Consider the following 22,043-nt stretch of genomic DNA (forward strand, 5'->3'; position numbering starts at 1 on the left):
CTGTATTTGCCAGCTTGTAGCAAGCAATGAAAAAAAAAAAACATAGCAGTATTTAAATTGGCCATTCAAAATATTACAGTGAATGGGGAACAAAGATAACATTGTTTTTTTTAAAGAAAAAAACACTTGTTGAGACTGATGAGAGTTTTATATATTGCATACAAGATTTAAACCATTATTAGATTGATTTGCATACAATTGAAAAATTAGACAATGGGAAACCATTGTGGGTATGCATTTGCTGTGTGCTGGGTCACTTCTCCAAATGTATTGCTATAACTCATACAAGATGAATTTTCGCCAAATTTCATGAGTCTGCAGTAAACAGTTCATTTCGATCGTGAACAGCAAGTCACAGTGATAACATTTAACCCTCACAAATACTGTATATCAGGAAAAAAGCAAAATGATCTGTAGTATGGATTAACATGTCACTACAATTGATTATTGTATATTGTGTGGTTTATAATATAGACTAATAAGAACTCGCTCATCTAGATATGCATTTGTATTATTTTCCAATAACTTTTGATGTCTTTTACTAAGGTTATTTCAGAGTTTAATAAGGATGTTTGCAGCAGACATCCCTGAAACTAAATATATCTGTGCTAAGCAGTTGCAAATTGAGAACAAAAAACTTTGGGGGGGGTGGTGTTACTGTATCTGTTCTATTACCGAGGTAGTAATACGCTTACATAAATGACAGTTGCAATGGTCAAAATAAGTCATATTTTGATATTCTTGTACAATAAATGCAACTTTTGCCTTGTATTCTATTGCAGATAGAAAATAGCAAATATGTGACCCGAACTAGTCCATCCATCCGACATCATTTCTCAGACATGACTGGTTTTGTTCAATGTTGGTAAAAAGGTTATAAGGGTCTACATGTCTGTTTGGTTTTATTCACCTTTGACCTGGTAGCCATTTTAACATGTCAATTGTTTCACTGGCATGCATAGGTTGATTTCACTCAAACTTGGTATTTACATCACATATGGTGGGTTACTGATGCTCTTTCTTTACATGGTTTTCACACATTATCACAAGCTTTTTCCTTCTTATTTTATTTAAATTTATTACAATTTCAACATGCCATCAACATCACACATATTGGGTTATTAATACATTTTGTTTTGTGAAAAACACAAATTCTTGCAGTCAAATTGCATTCATGTCATGTATTAATTGTATTACTCTGGTAATGCTGTGATATTCCCAATGGCTTGTTTACTAGCTACCCATTGTCACCTTTCCCAAAATAAAACTGTTTAACATATTTTTTGATCCAAATATTAAAAACTTGTAGAAAACAATAAAAATGTGAAATTGTCAGATTAAAATATGAAAAAAAAAATAATATTTTAATGATTCAGTTCATAACAAAATGTGATTTTTGGTTTTTATGCTTTTTTATAAGAGATGTGCTTCTAATAGAGCAAATATGGTGAAAAGAATATATTAAGCACACATGAAAAGTCTGCGATAAATTCTTAATTCATTTCGTGAGTGTAGACAACAGATGCCTGACCTGGGCAATTGTACAGTGGTTTGCATGTTCGCCTTTCATCAGGGAGTTCTGGATTCGATTCCTGGAACTAACTCATTAGGGTAAATCAAAGTACAGTCAACTGTGTTTTCCCAAAATGCACTTGCAATTAGCACCAAAAATAAAAACTGTCTGGAGTGACAGAAGTGATTTTAATGTCTGTAAATGTTGCCTGCGACAAAAATAAAGAGGAAAAAAAAATAACAACACTCCTTGTCTTAATTGTAGATTGTCCAGTTGAACATTAAAAAAAGACTAGCAGCTTGTAATGGTTTGATAAGGCATGTCTCTACAGCAAGCACTTTTAAGGTACGAGTTATAGATTGTAAACAACATGGAAATGATGGAAAGGCTTCAATGGTATGAAGTCAAAATTAAGAAGTATAAATTCTGCTTTTTTTTTTGGTAATGCTCCTTAATTTCATGCAAATTTTGCTTTGTGATCTTATCACTAATATTTGAATGTATTCGCAAATGTATTACCCTGTACAATATAGTCAGTTGGTATCCAAATTCTGCCCTTGCCTGATATTTCTTTTTCATATATAATAAATTCACTAGAACCAGGATTCAATTCATCAAAAACTTTTTGTACCTTATTTTTGTGGACCTCTCTCAGATTTTTCATTTTGTGCAGCTATCTTCAATTCTCTAATTTTGATGAGTATTTTTTGACATTTTTGACATATTTTTAACTTCTCCTCAAAAACTGCAAGTCCGATTGCTTTGATATTTGTACACAGGTAGACATCTCAGTTTTGTTCATTTCCTGACGATATCTTCAAATCTCTAATTTTGATAAATATTTTCATTTCTGGTAAGAAGTGATATTTTCAACTTCGTCTTACAAATTGTTTTGCTATTTTATATGTCGACACTTTGGGTGAACCTCAGTCAGATTCCTTTCTTTTGTGACAATATTTCTGTCAATTTTGGAAAAAATGCTATTTTTGACTTATTGAAAACAGTTCTCTTGATTGCCTTGATATTTCACATGTAGGTGCTGTGGGTTAACCTCTCAGATTTGTTTGTTGGTTCTTGTTGATATCTTCAATTTTCTAATTTTAGTGAAAACAATTTTCATTTTTTGTAATTTCTGACTTCCATTTGCCGGTGCCTTTGATAGATCACTGTCAGATTGATTTGATTCCTTCCTCTTCCTCTGATTAATTCATTTAAGTGTTGATAACTAAAGTTTTTGACTCCCGTGTGCGAAGCACAAAAAGGGAGTCTTTGCAGTTAGTCTGTCTGTATGTGTGTGTGTGTGTCCGTCTCTTCCACTGATATCTCAAGAACCATACATCAGTTTTTGATGAAACTTGATGCATAGATGCTCTGGGCCAATGCGCAGATTTGATTAGGTTTTGCTAAAAATCCTTGCATATTAATTACCTAATTTGCATGATAATTAGCTGATTTTTAGCTGTTCCATGACTGTTCCACTCATTGGATTTTGATGAAACTTGGCACACAGATGCTCCAAACTAATGCGCAGATTTGATTAGTTTTGGGTAAAAATCTGTGCAATATTAATTACCTAATTTGCATAATGATTAATCAATTTTCGGCTTTTCCACTGATATCTCAAGTACTAATCATCACATTTCAATAAAACTTGGTACATAGATGTCATAGGACACTGCACAAACCTGATAGTTTTTAGGGTAATGTCAGTATATATTAATTAGCTAATTTGCATGATTAATTAATTTTCAGCTTTTGATATTTCAAGTAGTAATCATCACATTTCAATGACACTTGGTACATAGATGTCATAGGACACTGCACAGACCTGATAGTTTTTAGGGTAATATCAGTATATATTAATTAGTTAATTTGCATAATTAATTAATTTTCAGCTTTTGATATTTCAAGTAGTAATCGTCACATTTCAATAAAACTTGGTACATAAATGTCATAGGACACTGCACAGACCTGATAGTTTTTAGGGTAATATGAGTACATATTAATTACCTAATTTGCATAATTAATTAATTTTCAGCTTTTGATATATCAAGTAGTAATCATATTTCAATGAGACTTGCTACATAGATCTTCTAGGATTATGCAGACACCTGATTAGTTTTAATTGGATATTAATTACCTAATTTGCATAATGTTCCACTGATATATAAAGAACCACAAATTGGATTTTAATGAAACTTTTAAAGAGAACTTTGCAGAAATCCAATTAGTTTTTGGTAAATATTTATGCTTATTAATCACCTAATTAACATAATTAATTAACACTGATATCTCAATTACTGATCATCACATTTGAATAAAATTTGGTACATAAATGCTCTAGGACAATAGACAGGCCTGATTAATTTTGATTAATATTAATTCTCTAATTAGTATAATAATTCATAATTTTTTTGTTCTGTTCTGTTCATATTAATTAACATGAAAAGTCTGCGATAAATTCTTAATTCATTTCGTGAGTGTAGACAACAGATGCCTGACCTGGGCAATTGTACAGTGGTTTGCATGTTCGCCTTTCATCAGGGAGTTCTGGGTTCGATTCCTGGAACTAACTCATTAGGGTAAATCAAAGTACAGTCAACTGTGCTTTCCCAAAATGCACTTGCAATTAGCACCAAAAATAAAAACTGTCTGGAGTGACAGAAGTGATTTTAATGTCTGTAAATGTTGTCTGCGACAAAAATAAAGAGGAAAAAAAAATAACAACACTCCTTGTCTTAATTGTAGATTGTCCAGTTGAACATTAATGGAAGACTAGCAGCTTGTAATGGTTTGATAAGGCATGTCTCTACAGCAAGCACTTTTAAGGTACGAGTTATAGATTGTAAACAACATGGAAATGATGGAAAGGCTTCAATGGTATGAAGTCAAAATTAAGAAGTATAAATTCTGCTTTTCTTTTTTGGTAATGCTCCGTAATTTCATGCAAATTTTGCTTTGTGATCTTATCACTAATATTTGAATGTATTCGCAAATGTATTACCCTGTACAATATAGTCAGTTGGTATCCAAATTCTGCCCTTGCCTGATATTTCTTTTTCATATATAATAAATTCACTAGAACCAGGATTCAATTCATCAAAAACTTTTTGTACCTTATTTTTGTGGACCTCTCTCAGATTTTTCATTTTGTGCAGCTATCTTCAATTCTCTAATTTTGATGAGTATTTTTTGACATTTTTGACATATTTTTAACTTCTCCTCAAAAACTGCAAGTCCGATTGCTTTGATATTTGTACACAGGTAGACATCTCAGTTTTGTTCATTTCCTGACGATATCTTCAAATCTCTAATTTTGATAAATATTTTCATTTCTGGTAAGAAGTGATATTTTCAACTTCGTCTTACAAATTGTTTTGCTATTTTATATGTCGACACTTTGGGTGAACCTCAGTCAGATTCCTTTCTTTTGTGACAATATTTCTGTCAATTTTGGAAAAAATTGCTATTTTTGACTTATTGAAAACAGCTCTCTTGATTGCCTTGATATTTCACATGTAGGTGCTGTGGGTTAACCTCTCAGGTTTGTTTGTTGGTTCTTGTTGATATCTTCAATTTTCTAATTTTAGTGAAAACAATTTTCATTTTTTGTAATTTCTGACTTCCATTTGCCGGTGCCTTTGATAGATCACTGTCAGATTGATTTGATTCCTTCCTCTTCCTCTGATTAATTCATTTAAGTGTTGATAACTAAAGTTTTTGACTCCCGTGTGCGAAGCACAAAAAGGGAGTCTTTGCAGTTAGTCTGTCTGTATGTGTGTGTGTGTGTCCGTCTCTTCCACTGATATCTCAAGAACCATACATCAGTTTTTGATGAAACTTGATGCATAGATGCTCCGGGCCAATGCGCAGATTTGATTAGGTTTTGATAAAAATCCTTGCATATTAATTACCTAATTTGCATGATAATTAGCTGATTTTTAGCTGTTCCATGACTGTTCCACTGATATCTAAAGAACCACTCATTGGATTTTGATGAAACTTGGCACACAGATGCTCCAAACTAATGCGCAGATTTGATTAGTTTTGGGTAAAAATCTGTGCAATATTAATTACCTAATTTGCATAATGATTAATCAATTTTCGGCTTTTCCACTGATACCTCAAGTACTAATCATCACATTTCAATAAAACTTGGTACATAGATGTCATAGGACACTGCACAAACCTGATAGTTTTTAGGGTAATGTCAGTATATATTAATTAGCTAATTTGCATGATTAATTAATTTTCAGCTTTTGATATTTCAAGTAGTAATCATCACATTTCAATGACACTTGGTACATAGATGTCATAGGACACTGCACAGACCTGATAGTTTTTAGGGTAATATCAGTATATATTAATTAGTTAATTTGCATAATTAATTAATTTTCAGCTTTTGATATTTCAAGTAGTAATCGTCACATTTCAATAAAACTTGGTACATAAATGTCATAGGACACTGCACAGACCTGATAGTTTTTAGGGTAATATGAGTACATATTAATTACCTAATTTGCATAAATAATTAATTTTCAGCTTTTGATATATCAAGTAGTAATCATATTTCAATGAGACTTGCTACATAGATCTTCTAGGATTATGCAGACACCTGATTAGTTTTAATTGGATATTAATTACCTAATTTGCATAATGTTCCACTGATATATAAAGAACCACAAATTGGATTTTAATGAAACTTTTAAAGAGAACTTTGCAGAAACCCAATTAGTTTTTGGTAAATATTTATGCTTATTAATCACCTAATTAACATAATTAATTAACACTGATATCTCAATTACTGATCATCACATTTGAATAAAATTTGGTACATAAATGCTCTAGGACAATAGACAGGCCTGATTAATTTTGATTAATATTAATTCTCTAATTAGTATAATAATTCATAATTTTTTTGTTCTGTTCTGTTCATATTAATTACCTGATTTACATAATTAGTTTTGAGCTTTTCCATCAATATCTCATGTACAAGTAATTTTGAATTAATTTTTAATGTGTCTTCAATACTCTCAGCACACAAGAGTTCTTTCTAAGCTTTCTTTGATCTCATTTTATAGTGAATACCAAAATTCTTGTCTTCAAAATGCCTAGACTGATTGATTTGATATATTTTTCTCATTATGCATCTGAAAGATTATTATTATAATAATAATAGTATTTTTGACTGTTGTTTTGTGGAATAACCACCAGGATGTTTTTACCACATGTGTTTTTACTACAATAACATTGTAGGCAGAAGATTTGGAAGTAGAGCTTGCCACTCAGTTGAGTGTCAAACCGGACCCTGACAAGCTGCTATTTGGAAAAGAATTTACTGACCATATGCTACAAATAGAGTGGACAGTAGACAATGGATGGAACAAACCAAGAATCATGCCGTTTCAGAATTTATCCATGCATCCAGCTACGTCTGCATTGCATTATGGAGTGGAGGTAGGAACACTTATAATGTCTAATATGTCATTCCAGTATAATGTGAAGATGTGTGTATCGAAATACTGTAAAATCAGTTATTTTCATTGGTATTTAATTTCACTAATTTAATGTTTTTAGCAATTTTACTGGGTTTTTAAGTTCACAAACTTGGCAGGTAAATAATGAGATTTTTTGTTATTTTACATTATCAACAAAAATAGAAAAATTCAAAACCAACGCATAATGAATGTGTGTTTGTGATTCACAACTATCTGAGTTGCTTGACTCTGTGCCACATTTAGCTCAACTTAGGATATGTATAAATCAATACCTGATAACATTCAATTAAATGTTTGTGATATTCAGTATGCGAGTAGCTGAACCACACATGGCTTTTTGTAGCATGCTGTGTCTATCTCAGGGCTTTGAGTGGTGTTAGTGTTGTGTATAGCTGTGAAAAATGATGAACCAGGATCGATCTTGCCATTTTGTGTTTGTTATTAGTGATGTGTTGTCAATTTTTCCCTATTCCTGGAAGTCATAATATTAATTTATAAGTTCATGTTCAGAGATAATTATTTTAGGTTCAGTCTGTATGACTGTGTGTACATTTATTTGTCTTTCTGTTCAGAACAATTTCTGGAATATACATTGACAGATTAACTTCTGTTTAACTTAGTACAGAGCCATAACTTGATGTCTTTTGTGTGATTTGATAAATCATGGCCAACTGGCAGCCATTTTGGACATAAAATGGGTCTAATGCCTGATATGACATTACTTTTTCTTAAAGATCATATTTAGCATTCTTTTCTATTTTTTGTCAGTTAATATGCCAAATTGGAACTCACTTTGTCATGACACATGTATATGTGACTGCTTTATCACAGTGGTACTATAGTAACAAATGACAAAGAGTGATGTTATGTTTATTATTCACTTGTTTCCTTTGTTACTTAGTTGTTTGAAGGAATGAAAGCATACCGGGGTGTAGACAATGTAATAAGAATGTTCCGACCTGATCTAAACATGAAAAGAATGAATGATGGTGCAACAAGAGCAAGTCTTCCTGTAAGTACATGTATATCTGATCTAGAGCTGCTTTTGCCTGGAAGTATGCACAATATTAACTTTATTTGTTGAGAATTAAAAAATACTGGCATTATTCATTTTTTGATTGGAATATTATTAAAGCGTTAACAATTAATTGAGTGTATAATTGTATGAGGTTCTTGAGTGATTTTGAAATCTTGATTGACTTCTTTGCTCAATAATTGTTTAATAAGTCCAGCTGCATGCTTCTTGAAAAAATTATTAATGTCAGCAGATATTGGCACGTCATACAAGTTATTTTCATGACCCTTCCATGTTCCACCTGTCAATCACCACAAGTGTTGAAACTTGTGAACCCAAGTGCGTTGGCTGTGACAGTACTATTGATCCGAGTAGAAAGCATCTTTCAGGGACAAAATGTTCATCCACTCCAAACAGAATAAAGTTCATTTCCAATACAACCTTTGAAGTTGTTGATTTTAATGGCATAAAAACAAAAACATGGTTTTATGGAATAGTTGATTTAGTGTAGGGTAAAATAATATTTTTCGACTGTAATATGGATATATGATGAACTGCATTTCTTATCAGCGAGCAAGTTTTGCATCAAGAAATGTTGTGAAAACAAAATGCATGAAATTGCTAAGAAAAAAACTGCCAACTCACAGAACATTATGTGAATATAAGGCTTAGTGGGAACACTGATAATAATTGAGCATTTGCAGTATCAGTAGTTGTGTAACTTTCTTAGTTTTTGTGGTAGTTACATTGTAGGTAAGTTAGTCTGTAGGATAAAAATACCCAGGACTTAAAAATGTATTGAAAAGAAACGGCAGGATATCTATTTTTCAGTATATCATATATTAGCAAAAATAACACCATTTTTACAAAATTAAAGTTTTTAGCTGATAAAAAAATGTGTTAAAAAGAGAAGCAGGATATCCATTTTTTAAGTATATCATATTTTTTTTAGCAAAAATAACACCATTTTTGCAAAATTTATGTTTTTAGCTGATAATCTTAATGAAAAATACTTCACATCCAATATTAATTTTGAAATATATGGTCCACCTACAATCTTGCAATTCACTGATTTGATGACACCCTATGATGCTGGAAACTCAATCACAACCGAATCCATAAAACTGCTTAGTGATGTTCAGCTCCTGGCAAGTAATGCAGATATTTTGCAAACACCTTTGCTATTCTATTCATTACAGTACACATAATAGTTGACATGGTAACAATTTTAAGCGTATTTTTGCCTGCAATAGAATTTAAATGATGTAAACTGTGTATGCAACTTTCATTCATAGAACTTTGAAGGAAAAGAATTTATTAAGTGCCTGCAGAAACTAATAAGCATCGATAAAGAATGGGTGCCATATTCAACATCGAGTACATTGTATATACGACCTACATTTATAGGAACAGAGGTTGGTAATGCATTTATATGTATATTGTATGTATTCTTTAATAGATACACCATGTTTCTACTCAGGTTCTATCCAAAATGTGTATACACATCATGGAACCATATGTGTTCTATACAAAACATGGAACTATGCATGTTCTATACAAAATGTGTATTTACACCATGGAACCATGTGTGTTCTATACAAAATGTGTATTTACACCATGGAACCATGTGTGTTCTATACAAAATGTGCATTTACACCATGGGACTGTGTGTGTTCTATACAAAATGTGCATTTACACCATGGGACTGTGTGTGTTCCATACAAAATGTGTATTTACACCATGGAACCATGTTTATACTATACAAAATGTGCATTTACACCATGGAACCACATGTGTTTTATACAAAATGTGTATTTACACCATGGAACCATGTGTGTTGTATACAAAATGTACATTTACACCATGGAACCATGTGTGTTCTGTACAAAATGTGCATTTACACCATGGAACCACATGTGTTCTAGACATTATGTGTATTTACACCATAAAACCACATGTGTTCTAGACATTATGTGTATTTACACCATAGTACCACATGTGTTCTAGACATAATGTTTATTTACACCATAGAACCACATGTGTTCTAGACATTATGTGTATTTACACCATAGAACCACATGTGTTCTAGTCATTATGTGTATTTACACCATAGAACCGCATGTGTTCTAGACATTATGTGTATTTACACCATAGAACCACATGTGTTCTAGACATTATGTGTATTTACACCATGGAACCATGTGTGTTGTATACAAAATGTACATTTACACCATGGAACCATGTGTGTTCTGTACAAAATGTACATTTACACCATGGAATCATGTGTGTTCTATACAAAATGTGCATTTACACCATGGAACCATGTGTGTTCTATACAAAATGTGTATTTACACCATAGAACCACATGTGTTCTAGTCATTATGTGTATTTACACCATAGAACCACATGTGTTCTAGATATTATGTGTATTTACACCATAAAACCACATGTGTTCTAGACATTATGTGTATTTACACCATAGAACCACATGTGTTCTAAACATTATGTGTATTTACACCATAGAACCACATGTGTTCTAGACATTATGTGTATTTACACCATAGAACCACATGTGTTCTAGACATTATGTGTATTTAAACCATAGAACCACATGTGTTCTAGACATTATGTGTATTTACACCATAGAACCGCATGTGTTCTAGTCATTATGTGTATTTACACCATAGAACCACATGTGTTCTAGACATTGTGTATTTACACCATACAACTACATGTGTTCTAAACATTATGTGTATTTACACCATAGAACCACATGTGTTCTAGACATTATGTGTATTTACACCATAAAACCACATGTGTTCTAGACATTATGTGTATTTACACCATAAAACCACATGTGTTCTAGACATTATGTGTATTTACACCATAGAACCACATGTGTTCTAGACATGTGTATTTACACCATAGAACTACATGTGTTCTAAACATTATGTGTATTTACACCATAGAACCACATGTGTTCTAAACATTATGTGTATTTACACCATAGAACTACATGTGTTCTAAACATTATGTGTATTTACACCATAAAACCACATGTGTTCTAGTCATAATGGGCATTTACATCAATGAATCAACATGCTCTACTATTGTTGCTATTTGTACTCATAATATCTGCTTCTAAGTTGATGTCTGAGCATGGATCCAAAAAATTAAAAATTCTCGTAGTTCATGTATTTGAACTTTTGTCCTCAATGTCCTCGACAGTTACCGGTACTGTCGAACCTGTGTAAGTAGGAAAGCATTCAACGTGACAATAATTTGGTCAATACAGGACAATCGTACTATGAATACACTATTGTTCTCGCATTGTTTGATGCCATGTCAAATGTTTGTATCACTGCTCTGTCACAGAACACCTATTATGCAGAGCTTTCAGCTCAATTCAAACAAAAGGTAAAACATGGTCATGTTTTTATAAACAGCATAAGTTTTTTTTTTAACATGTATATATTTTTCCCATACATAATAAAATGTATAATTATCTATCTTTTTATTTCACCCTCTCGCTCCTCTTCCTCTTCTCATCCCTCTTCTCATCCCTCTTCTCATCCCTCTTCTCATCCCTCTTCTCATCCCTCTTCTCATCTCTTTTCCGTTCTTGGGTTTTGAACAAAAACACCAGAAATTATAAAAAATTCATTTGATTCCAACTGCAAGACATATAAATTTAGTGAATAGGTACAACATGATCTAGTCGAATTAAACTCTCTTTTCAGATCACTATCTTTTTTAAAATGCCTTGTTTGATAATAAATTCATTCTTTCAAATTTCACTGGCAAGAGCTTACAGGTTCCATATATATGCCAATTATGTGAAATTCTGAAACAAAAAAAAGTCTGATCTCTCTTCAGTGTTTCCATTGAACTGGTAAATCTGATCAGTAAAACATGTTGCGATATAATTGTGAAGGCAGAGATGTCAAAGAATCTTGTGTTGATGAAATAAAGAATATAAATTTGCTATCATACAGCTTTTTGTAGTTGAATATTATGACAATGGATTTGTAAATCTGGAGAGGATAAGATTAATAAATTATATTAGAAGCAGCACCTGATGTATTATCTTTCATTCATTGTGATTTTCTATGCCAATAATAATGAAATAGATAAGTCAACCATGAAAATCTAACTTTATTTTTATTTAGCGGAATAAGCCAGAATGAAATTCAACAACAGATGATGAGGATATCGAGTGGAGATAGATGATTCAGGTCATTTATTAGATTGTATTCTCTTCAAGAGAGAAGGTTTATTATTTATTATAATAAAGTCTGGTATTCTCCATAACCATTGTTGAGTTTATATTCAAATTTCCAAAATTTATCATTTGGTAACATTCCTTTTGAATTTTGCTCCACAAAATGTGGATCACCAAACCAGCCTTCATTGGGAAGAAGTTTAAAATTTGACCCAGTTTAAGGTATACCGGTAATGCTGTTACAGAAAAAATAAATTCTCTGTTCCTGTGGCTTTTGAGTCCGGTTAGCTGCATTTCTAGATCTGAAACTTAACTAACACAATCAAAATGTCAAGATTAGATTGAGACAAATTTGTTATTGAGACAGCAGATAATTCATGAAATCCTTTCTCCTTAAATCACAATTATTAAACTACATTTTTCCCAGCCATTATAATGACAGGCAAACATTTCTGTTTATGAGTGCTAGAGGGCGCTGTCATTGAAAACTTAAATCATGTGTAGGTAATAATGAAATTTTAATAAACACGTCTCTATGTACCATATGTCAGGTGAAGCATGCATCGACATATAATGAAAATAATGAATTTATTGCATCCTTAGAAATACAGCAATGAAATGTTAGGAATAAAATGCTATACTAGTACATAGGTACATGTACTATAATACTGTTTGTCAGATGTATACTTGTGTATGAATTAAAAATAGTCCTATATATAAAACATATATATTATGTCCTCCCCATTTGCAACTCGTATCCTCCGCAATGTGTATCATTCTCTCCCAACCTTCCTTTTCTTGCCTCCTCTCCAATAAGCATATATCATAATTACATTACTCTAATATATTTAATTCAAATTAATATTCCAATATGCCATGCTATCGTTATGGTAACAATCCTACTTTAGTCCCCAACAGATGTAGTCTGTAACAGGGATTTATGTATATACAGTGTGCATATATATATATTACCGATTTACCCTCTGAACGTTAACCCTCTAAATTTGTTTTTGACTCCCGTGTGCGAAGCACAAAAAGGGAGTCTTTGCAGTTAGTGTGTGTGTGTGTCTGTGTGTGTGTCTGTTCCACTGTTCTCAAGAACCATACATTGATTTTTGATGAAACTTGGTGCATAGATGCTCTGGGCTAATGCGCAGATTTGACTAGATTTTGGTAAAAATCCATGCATATTAATTACCTAATTTGCATGATTATTAGCTGATTTTCTGCTGTTCCATGACTTGGCACATAGATGCTATGAACTAATGCACAGATTTGATTAGTTTTAGGTAAAAATCTGTGCAATATTAATTACCTAATTTGCATAATGATTAATCAATTTTTGGCTTTTCCACTGATATCTCAAGTACTAATCACCACACTTCAATAAAACTTGGTACATAGGTATCATAGGACACTGCACAGACCTGATTGTTTTTAGGGTAATATCAGTACATATTTACTACCTAATTTGCATAATTAATTAATTTTCAGCTTTTGATATTTCAAGTTGTAATCATCACATTTCAATGAAACTTGGTACATAGTTACTTAAAGACAGTGCAGAGACCTGATTTTTTTTTTGGGGGGGGGGGTAAATATTTGTGCATATTAATCACCTTATTAGCATAATTAGTTAATTTTCAGCTTTTCGCCTGATAACTCAAGTACTGATCATCATATTTCAATGAGACTTGCTACATAGATCCTCTAGGACTATGCAGAGACCTGATTAGTTTTAGGGTAAATAATTGTGGATATTAATTACCTAATTCGCATAATTAGTTAATTTTTTCCATGAATGTTCCACTGATATATATATAAAGAACCACTAATTGGATTTTATTGGAACTTTTATAGAGTATTCATCATCACATTTCAATGAACCTAGGACTATGCACAATCTGATTTAAAAAAACAAAACAAAAAAAAACTAGGATCTTATTTAAATCAGATTGGGACTATGCAGAGACCCAATTAGTTTTTGGTAAATATTAATCACCTAATTAAAATAAATATAAATAACACTGATATCTCAATTACTTATCATCACATTTGAATAAAATTTGGTACATAAATGCTCTAGAACAATAGACAGGCCCGATTAATTTTGGGTTGAAATATGTTCATATTAATTCTCTAATAATAATTCATAGTTTTTTTGTTCTAATCACATTTCAATGAAACTTGGTACATAGATATTACATTATGCATGTCTTATTAGTTTTACACTCAAATCTGTTAGCTGATTTACATAACTACTTTTCAGCTATTTCATCAATATCTCAAGTACAAGTAATTTTGAATTAATTTTTAATGTGTCTTCAATACTCTCAGCACTCAGGAGTTCTTTCTAAGCTTTCTTCGATTTAATTTGATAACATCCAAAAAAACATTTCAGTATGCTTGGCCTGATTTCACACAATCTTGGTATTGACTCCACTCATGGTGGGTAACTGATGCACGTCATTTGGTGTCGTGATTTGATTCCAAATTGTCAATTGGTGGTCATTTTTTATTTGCCCCATGAGTTCTACTTGTTTTACACTTTCACCAATTTTCACCAATTTCTACTTGTTCTACACTTTCACCAATTTTGTTCAAAGTTGATACAAATTCAGGACACAATACTATACAGGGATTTATTTTTCATTTGTTGAACTTTGACCAATTGGTGAACATTTTTGTAAAACAAAAATTAAATCACATCAACCATTTCTCAATCATGTCAATTTTATCTTGATACTAGTACTTAGGTTATCGATGTACTAGTCTGACATGTAGGCGTGAGTGGCATCCTCGCTGGCCAAACGGCATCAGACCTCACTAATGCCTGACAGAATAGTGAATGTTTCGTTGGCAACATCAATACTACGAATACGCAAAGTTCACGCTTTCTTGCAATGTGTTGCAATAAATATTCATTTTGGTGGACATGATAAAACAGTCAATCAAAGCCGCACTGACTGTTTTCAACAAGATGATAAACTTTGGGCGGAAATAAACTCTGCGTGAATGGTTACTCTTTGATGGCTGTCACTATCTGTCATTCCTGCAATATGATTGACAGAAAATAGTCAGAGGATATGAAAAACTACATCCTTCTGTCAGGCGTGTGTTGGGTTTAAAGCACCCGGAGGGCGCAACTCACACGATCTTGACCTATCGATGTACATTATTTAATTCAAATTGGCTGGCTGACAGCCATGTTTCTTGTTTTAATGTAAATTCCTTAATATTCTTCATCCTTGTGTGTTTTGATACAACACATACATATAATAATATTGTATTGTACAATAACGGATGCTGTTGAAATAAAAAAAAAAAAATATATATACAGGAACAAAAAGAAAATATTTTGAGTACTTATATTGATTCTATGTTATTGTTGTGCAGCCTTCTTTAGGTGTGAATATTTCCGGTAAGGCTTTACTGTTTGCAATTCTGAGTCCTGTTGGTCCCTACTTTCAAACTGGCTCATTCAGCCCTGTTAAATTAATGGCAGATCCAAGGTATGTCAGAGCTTTTAAAGGAGGACCAGGAGACTGCAAATTAGGAGGGTGAGTAACAAATTTCAATTTCGTAAAGACAGTGAACAAATCCTTGAATATGTATGTCATTTTGAAATGTTTTCACTCAGTTTCGTAAATTGCATCATGGGATAATATTTACTAAAATGAAAAACAACTTCCATTGGACATGACATTGCCTAATAAAAGTCATTCATATTAAGGTTAATGATTTGGAGTTGCCAAAAAACAAACTCAGAATACTTTCCTGGCAAAACTTTCATTTTCTATTTTAGAATACCCAATGTTGATATCTCAGAAGTTTTAACCTTATGTCTGACACTAAAACTTATATTTAAGATACCAAGAACTATAGATCAAACCCTTGTCTTCACATGTACTGTATTGTATAGCTGAAAAATCCCTTGTTGCTACTCCCAACAATAAGGACTAGTACTATATTCAATGTATTAGAAGTGCATGTGAGTTGTGACAACTCCAATTTCAATGACAGTTTGCCATCAGCCCATCTACACATGTGTTTTCATTTTTCTTTTTTACTTTATTCTATTCCAATTACTGATCTATTGTAAGCTAGTGTAAATTTTAATTTTATTGATTTACATTTGAGTGAGTTTTCTCAGTTTTAAATTTAATATTGAAGTTGAAAACATGTTCTGTTCTGTTTTGTTTTTTGTATTTACATATTGCAACTTTAAGAGAAAGTTATTATAATAACATTATTTTCATTCTGCTTTGGCAGAAATTATGCACCAACAATTATGGTACAACAGGAGGCAGCTAAGCTTGGCTGTCAACAAGCACTGTGGCTATATGGCGATCAACACCAGTTAACAGAGGTTGGTACGATGAACATTTTTATGTACTGGAAGAATACACAAGGAGGTATGTCTGATTCCTGATATGTTTTCTTGGAGAGTGATGATATTATAATTAACGGTTATTTAAGGTAGCAACAGATGTAAAACATGTTGAAAATTTATCTGTAATTTAGACATTCTCTAAATATCACTTTGCATGCTACTGTAACAACACGTACATCATCTAAAAGTTTAGATATAGGAAAATACGGTAGTGCATATGCTGTACCAATATTCATATATTGCATGGTTTCAATAATCTACTAAATCAACATAACTTTCAAATGCTTTAACAAACCTCTCTGTATACATTACCTTGCAGAAATAGAGCTAGTTACCCCACCTTTAGATGGTCTTATTCTTCCCGGTGTGACCAGAAAAAGTTTATTAGAATTAGCAAAGAAATGGGTAAGTTGTCAAAAGTGTCAATAACTTTGTAGCAATACTCTTTGTATGTACATCAGGTTATGATTTGTTGTTACTAAGTGTCATCCATGTTGCATCAAAATAAATATTTAAATTATTAAATATAGCTATCTTCATACAATCAAGTCAAATTTTTTGTGCATTTCAATATGAAAGGAACAGTTGCGTTACGGCATATCATGTTCAGATGTGGGTTTCCACGCATGTAAAAAAACATTGCTTTAACAAAATTCAAACATGCTTGCATGATTAAAATAATTTTAAATATTTCATCAAATGAATATTAATATTAGTTTATGATAAATTATAATCCACTAATTTAATACTTGTAATAAAAATCTCAAAATAAATATATTGTCTTTTCAATTGTGTAGTATATTTTCATTCATTGTTGATCCTTGTGATAGTGGGGAAGTGCCTGACATTTTTCTCATTTCCCGGCAGAATGTGTTTAAAGTAACTGAGAGGACATTTACAATGGCTGATGTAATGAAAGCTTTGAAAGATGGCAGAGTAAGTACATGTGTGCACGTTGCAGGAGGTCTGCTGGCTATAAGAAAGCATAGAGTGCATTGAAACTTATTTACCAGTACACTCTATTCATGTTGTAATGTAGTCTTTTATTGCTTTACAATATATCTCCCAGTTGTTGGTTTTTTGTCCTTACTCCAGTAAATTTCAAAACCAGGAATTTATAATTCTGGATTTGATCTTGTCCATGCAGTGTGTACATGTATGTCTGTGCATGTGACATAACTTTTGTTTTGTCTGAATCTCATTGATGAAGAAGTTGTACAAGAACAAAAACATGTTTAGATGTCAACGGAAGCATCCCTGAAAACAGTTTTCTTGTATAACTACAAGAACATAAGAAGTGTGTATTTGAATTGGATATCTTACATATCTTGGATATGTGTTTTGAATATATATCAACAAATATTTTGAAATTTTACTTGAACATCCTCATTGATATTTGATTTTGTTTATTTAGGTTTTAGAGATGTTTGGTGCAGGTACAGCGTGTGTGGTGTGTCCAGTGGGTAGTATTCTGTATGGTGGTCAGACATTAGAAATACCTACTATGAGTGAAGGGGCACCAATTGCCAGTAGATTCTTTAAAGAACTAACTGACATTCAGGTAAGATTGACAATGTAATTTTTTGATTCAGGTGTTAGTTACAGCATGTGTGGTGTGTTCAACTAGGATAATATTTTCAAAAAAAAAAATTTTAAATTACTGACAGGTAGCCAGTTTGTTTTCAAAAGTTACTTGTAAAGCCTTAATTGTGACATGCTTTGTGTTCAAACCTTGTATAAAACAATGTCTTACAATAAAAAATGAGATGTAATTGTTTGACAATAACTGAGAAAATAAATCTAGCTTTGACCTGATTGATAGTATGTGCCATGGCTATAATTCACTGACTTACCTCTTATGTTGTGTTTTTTCTTTCAGTTTGGTCGAACTAAAAGTAACTGGACGCTGGATGTAGAGTGATGATCAGTAAATGTGTGGCATTATAACTCACTGTATTGTTAAGCAAACTAATCATGGCAATATTAATAAAATGAACTTATCCGGGAAATATAAATATTAACAATAATATGGTGCCCAGTGAATGCTACTGGAAAAAAATATTTTGTCAACGAATGTAAATTTTGCGGTTTTGCTTATTTTTTAATTGTCTGAAAACTACAGTAAATTTTTGTGTTTACTCTAAATACACATGAAATGGACATGATATGTGGGTATTTTGAATAGTGTTTAATTTACCCCGGTAATAGGAAGTGTTCTGGTTTGAAAGAAGTGATCCAAATCTTTGAAAGTAAGCTGCAAGGAAATGTGCCCTGTTGATTTCACAGCATTTATTGTTGCTATCAAAGAAGATGAAATAGTTGGTGCTAAATGTGTGAAATAAATTAACATAATAAATCGTGTGAGACAAATTTCAGAAAGACGTGACAAAATCAAATTTTGTTGCAGTGCACATTTAATTAGGATCCTCAGACAAGTCACAGTGACATGACGAAATTGTAGCCGATCAAGACTCAATGAAATTACCTTAAGATAAAAATCATAGCAATGAAAAGTAAACTAATTAAATATATATATTTAACTTTAAGATGGTTATGTTTTGTATAATTGCTGTAGCATTGGTATATCATGCCCAAGTCTTGTTTTTCATCAACTGACGAGTGTGTAGACATGCGTACAGCTGTTAGTTTGTTATATCTCAACACCACAGACATACTTATGGTACCAAGTGCAATGTCAATAACAGGGTTCAGGGTGGAATACTTTTTAGGGGTTAGGATGATTTTGAATTGCCCAAACTGTCTATTTTCTGTGTACTTTCCGAAAAAAGGGAATTGGCAGAGCAATAAAAAACAGTCTAAAAGACTGTTTGGTGACATCGTCTTTGAATATGTTTACAATAATTAATGAAGCTTATTTAATCATGTTGCAAACATTTCATATTCATCATTTTGTCGTGTTCACATATTTAATTCGAAACTCCAAAATATAAACTCTATGCAAAATTTGTTTTCAAGTTGATCATGTCAACCACATTATTTCTTTCTGACATTTATGTTTATTAAATCATATTACATACTAGAAATGCAATCATCTATGCATGACAAATCTAGCAATGCTAGATCAGATTAGGTGTTTTAGGAATGGATTGTAGGGTACCACTTTGTTTCCGAGTGAAAATAGGGAATTTTTTTTCAGATATCTTTGCTTGTCTCATTTGTATCTATTGGCGAGATCAAAAGACAACACTGCAGTCAAATAATAACGCTGACAAAGACTGATTATAGTAGCACTTGTTATGAGGCTTGAAGTGATCAGGCTCGAAACAGCCGTCCATTGATCTTGTTCACAAATTTACCTTAGTATTGTTAACATAGGTTGAATAGTTGTTATGCTACCATTATTTAATATAGTTATTTATACTTGAGGGCTTTTCAAAAGGTTTAATGCATTTACCTTTAATGCTACTAAAATAATATATGAATTTAATGACTAAAATTTGTTTGGCCATTGTTGATAATTTTGCCTTTTATACAATGTAACATTTTCATTTTGCCATGATAGCATGTTTAGAAACTCAATCGTTTTTTTTTTTTTATTATTTGTGAAGATCTCTCTGGTACTGTACATTTATTTGCTCTTATTAGAAGTCAGTCAAAAATAATTTGGCTTCTAATAGAGTCAATAACATTATTCGTTTATGGTCAATTGTAAATTTGATATGATGGGGCAGAGTTGGCGCATAGTCAACAGGCAGGGCTGTGTAACCTCAAGTGATTTTGTGTGGTCTTATGTCGAAACACTGATTATTGTTTTCATTGTTTCAAAAATAATAATATTATTCACCTGGTGTTTAATTATGTTTGAGTGTGTTCAAGTTGTAACATTAACCCAACTTACTGGTAACATGTTTCTAATTACTGTACTGTGAAACCATCACAACACTGGCCAAAAATGGGTGTGAATACTTGATTATACTTGTTTATGTGAAAACTTAGACATTATGATTGAAGTTGAGAAATGTTTCAGATTGGCATTTGGATTGTGTTATTACAATCATAGAAACTGTTTTCACAAAATAGCAGGTGACAAGGGAGTTTCAGAAATGTATTATTTTCACACATTTCAAGAAATTTGATATTGCTGGATATAATGCACAACTCTTATACATAAATAACTAAGGTTGCTCAAATATTGATCCTGCACGAGTTTGCACAAGATTATGGAAATTTTCATGCTGTAATGATTTCTATCCGCAGATTCATGGCCTTTATTTTTAATAGGTGTCTATTCAACACTGTATATTGTAAAGAAATCCTTATGTGGTGAAGACGTGTAAATAAAATTGCTGTGTGGTATTTTGAAACTTTTTCTTTTTTGCAGTTGTAAAGTAACACCAACGTGTTGGTCATTAGTCCATGTTTCATCTTTCATGTAATTATGTACGTGTGCACATATCTTGCATTGTACATGTATAACCCATATCTAGTATCTAGATGTATTTGTTACATTATCCAATCCAAGATGGCTAAAGTTAAAAATTGAGCTATTTCAGTTGTGCATGGACATTTACAGCGGGTGCAAGCTAAATTTGTACAGGTAGCTTGCAACTTCCTTTGAAAAGTCCCTATCAATATTCCAATCACTCTATTAACTTTCCCTGACAGTTGAAACAACCTTAAATAAGATTCATATAGATAATTTACAACTTGCTTTATACAGTGCTTTCAGAAAATCCATTCACAAAATTTACAGTTTATAAACGGAAATTATTTATAAACTTGAAAACTGTTGTTGACCAATCACAAAATTGCTTATGACGTCACTGCAGATGATTGTTCAATCCTAAAAAGGACGATCTGTGGGTAGGCGTATTGACCAGAATCTTATTAGCTTTGCAGCACATTGTGAAAGACCATACAAATTATTATAGCCAATCAAGTGCTTTTGAATGAAACATTCGTTAAATATGTTATAAATTAGTTACTAGGGAATATGCATTGAACATAAAACATAATTAGAGAGAGCTTTTTGCACAAATCATTTTCAGATTCAAAATGGCTGACTGGCACCCATTTTGTTTTAACAAATTCAATCCCAATGCCATAAATCTGAGATGCTTTGACTGACTGCAATCAAATTTGACACATACAATACATAATGACATCATTATACGGTATTTATATAGCGCTGAAGTTACACCACATTGTATACTTCACAAAATGCATATTTTTAGGTTTTGGATGATTGTCTAAGTTTGCCAACAATTGGTATCTGTCATTAATTTGTTCAGTGTGCGATACAAGGTGCCCCGTTATTGATAACATAATCTACTTTGTGTTGTCGAAACATGACATTACTGTCCTGTCCTGACCTGAAAGATGTTCTGAAAGGCCAAAAGTGATCTCTGAACTGCAGTGATTTCCTGTCAATTTATGTGGTG

The 22,043-nt window shown here is 32.1% G+C and overlaps 1 protein-coding gene across 1 annotated transcript in view; it reads left to right on the forward strand.

Moving 5' to 3' along the window:
- Positions 1–20,966, forward strand: part of LOC100370344 (branched-chain-amino-acid aminotransferase, cytosolic-like) — a 36,562-nt gene extending 15,596 nt beyond the window's left edge. The window contains exons 2-12 of the mRNA XM_085500836.1: positions 1,778–1,858; positions 4,262–4,342; positions 6,770–6,970; positions 7,913–8,023; positions 9,322–9,441; positions 15,645–15,808; positions 16,521–16,663; positions 16,961–17,046; positions 17,509–17,577; positions 18,056–18,202; positions 18,521–20,966. Of these exons, the coding sequence (XP_085356962.1) occupies positions 1,778–1,858; positions 4,262–4,342; positions 6,770–6,970; positions 7,913–8,023; positions 9,322–9,441; positions 15,645–15,808; positions 16,521–16,663; positions 16,961–17,046; positions 17,509–17,577; positions 18,056–18,202; positions 18,521–18,562 (1,245 nt within the window). The 3' untranslated portion in view covers positions 18,563–20,966. The remainder of the gene's footprint in view (positions 1–1,777; positions 1,859–4,261; positions 4,343–6,769; positions 6,971–7,912; positions 8,024–9,321; positions 9,442–15,644; positions 15,809–16,520; positions 16,664–16,960; positions 17,047–17,508; positions 17,578–18,055; positions 18,203–18,520) is intronic.
- Positions 20,967–22,043: the final 1,077 nt, after the last annotated feature.

This window comes from Saccoglossus kowalevskii, chromosome 1, assembly GCF_978046115.1.
Source record: "Saccoglossus kowalevskii chromosome 1, keSacKowa6.1, whole genome shotgun sequence".
Taxonomy (NCBI): domain Eukaryota; kingdom Metazoa; phylum Hemichordata; class Enteropneusta; family Harrimaniidae; genus Saccoglossus; species Saccoglossus kowalevskii.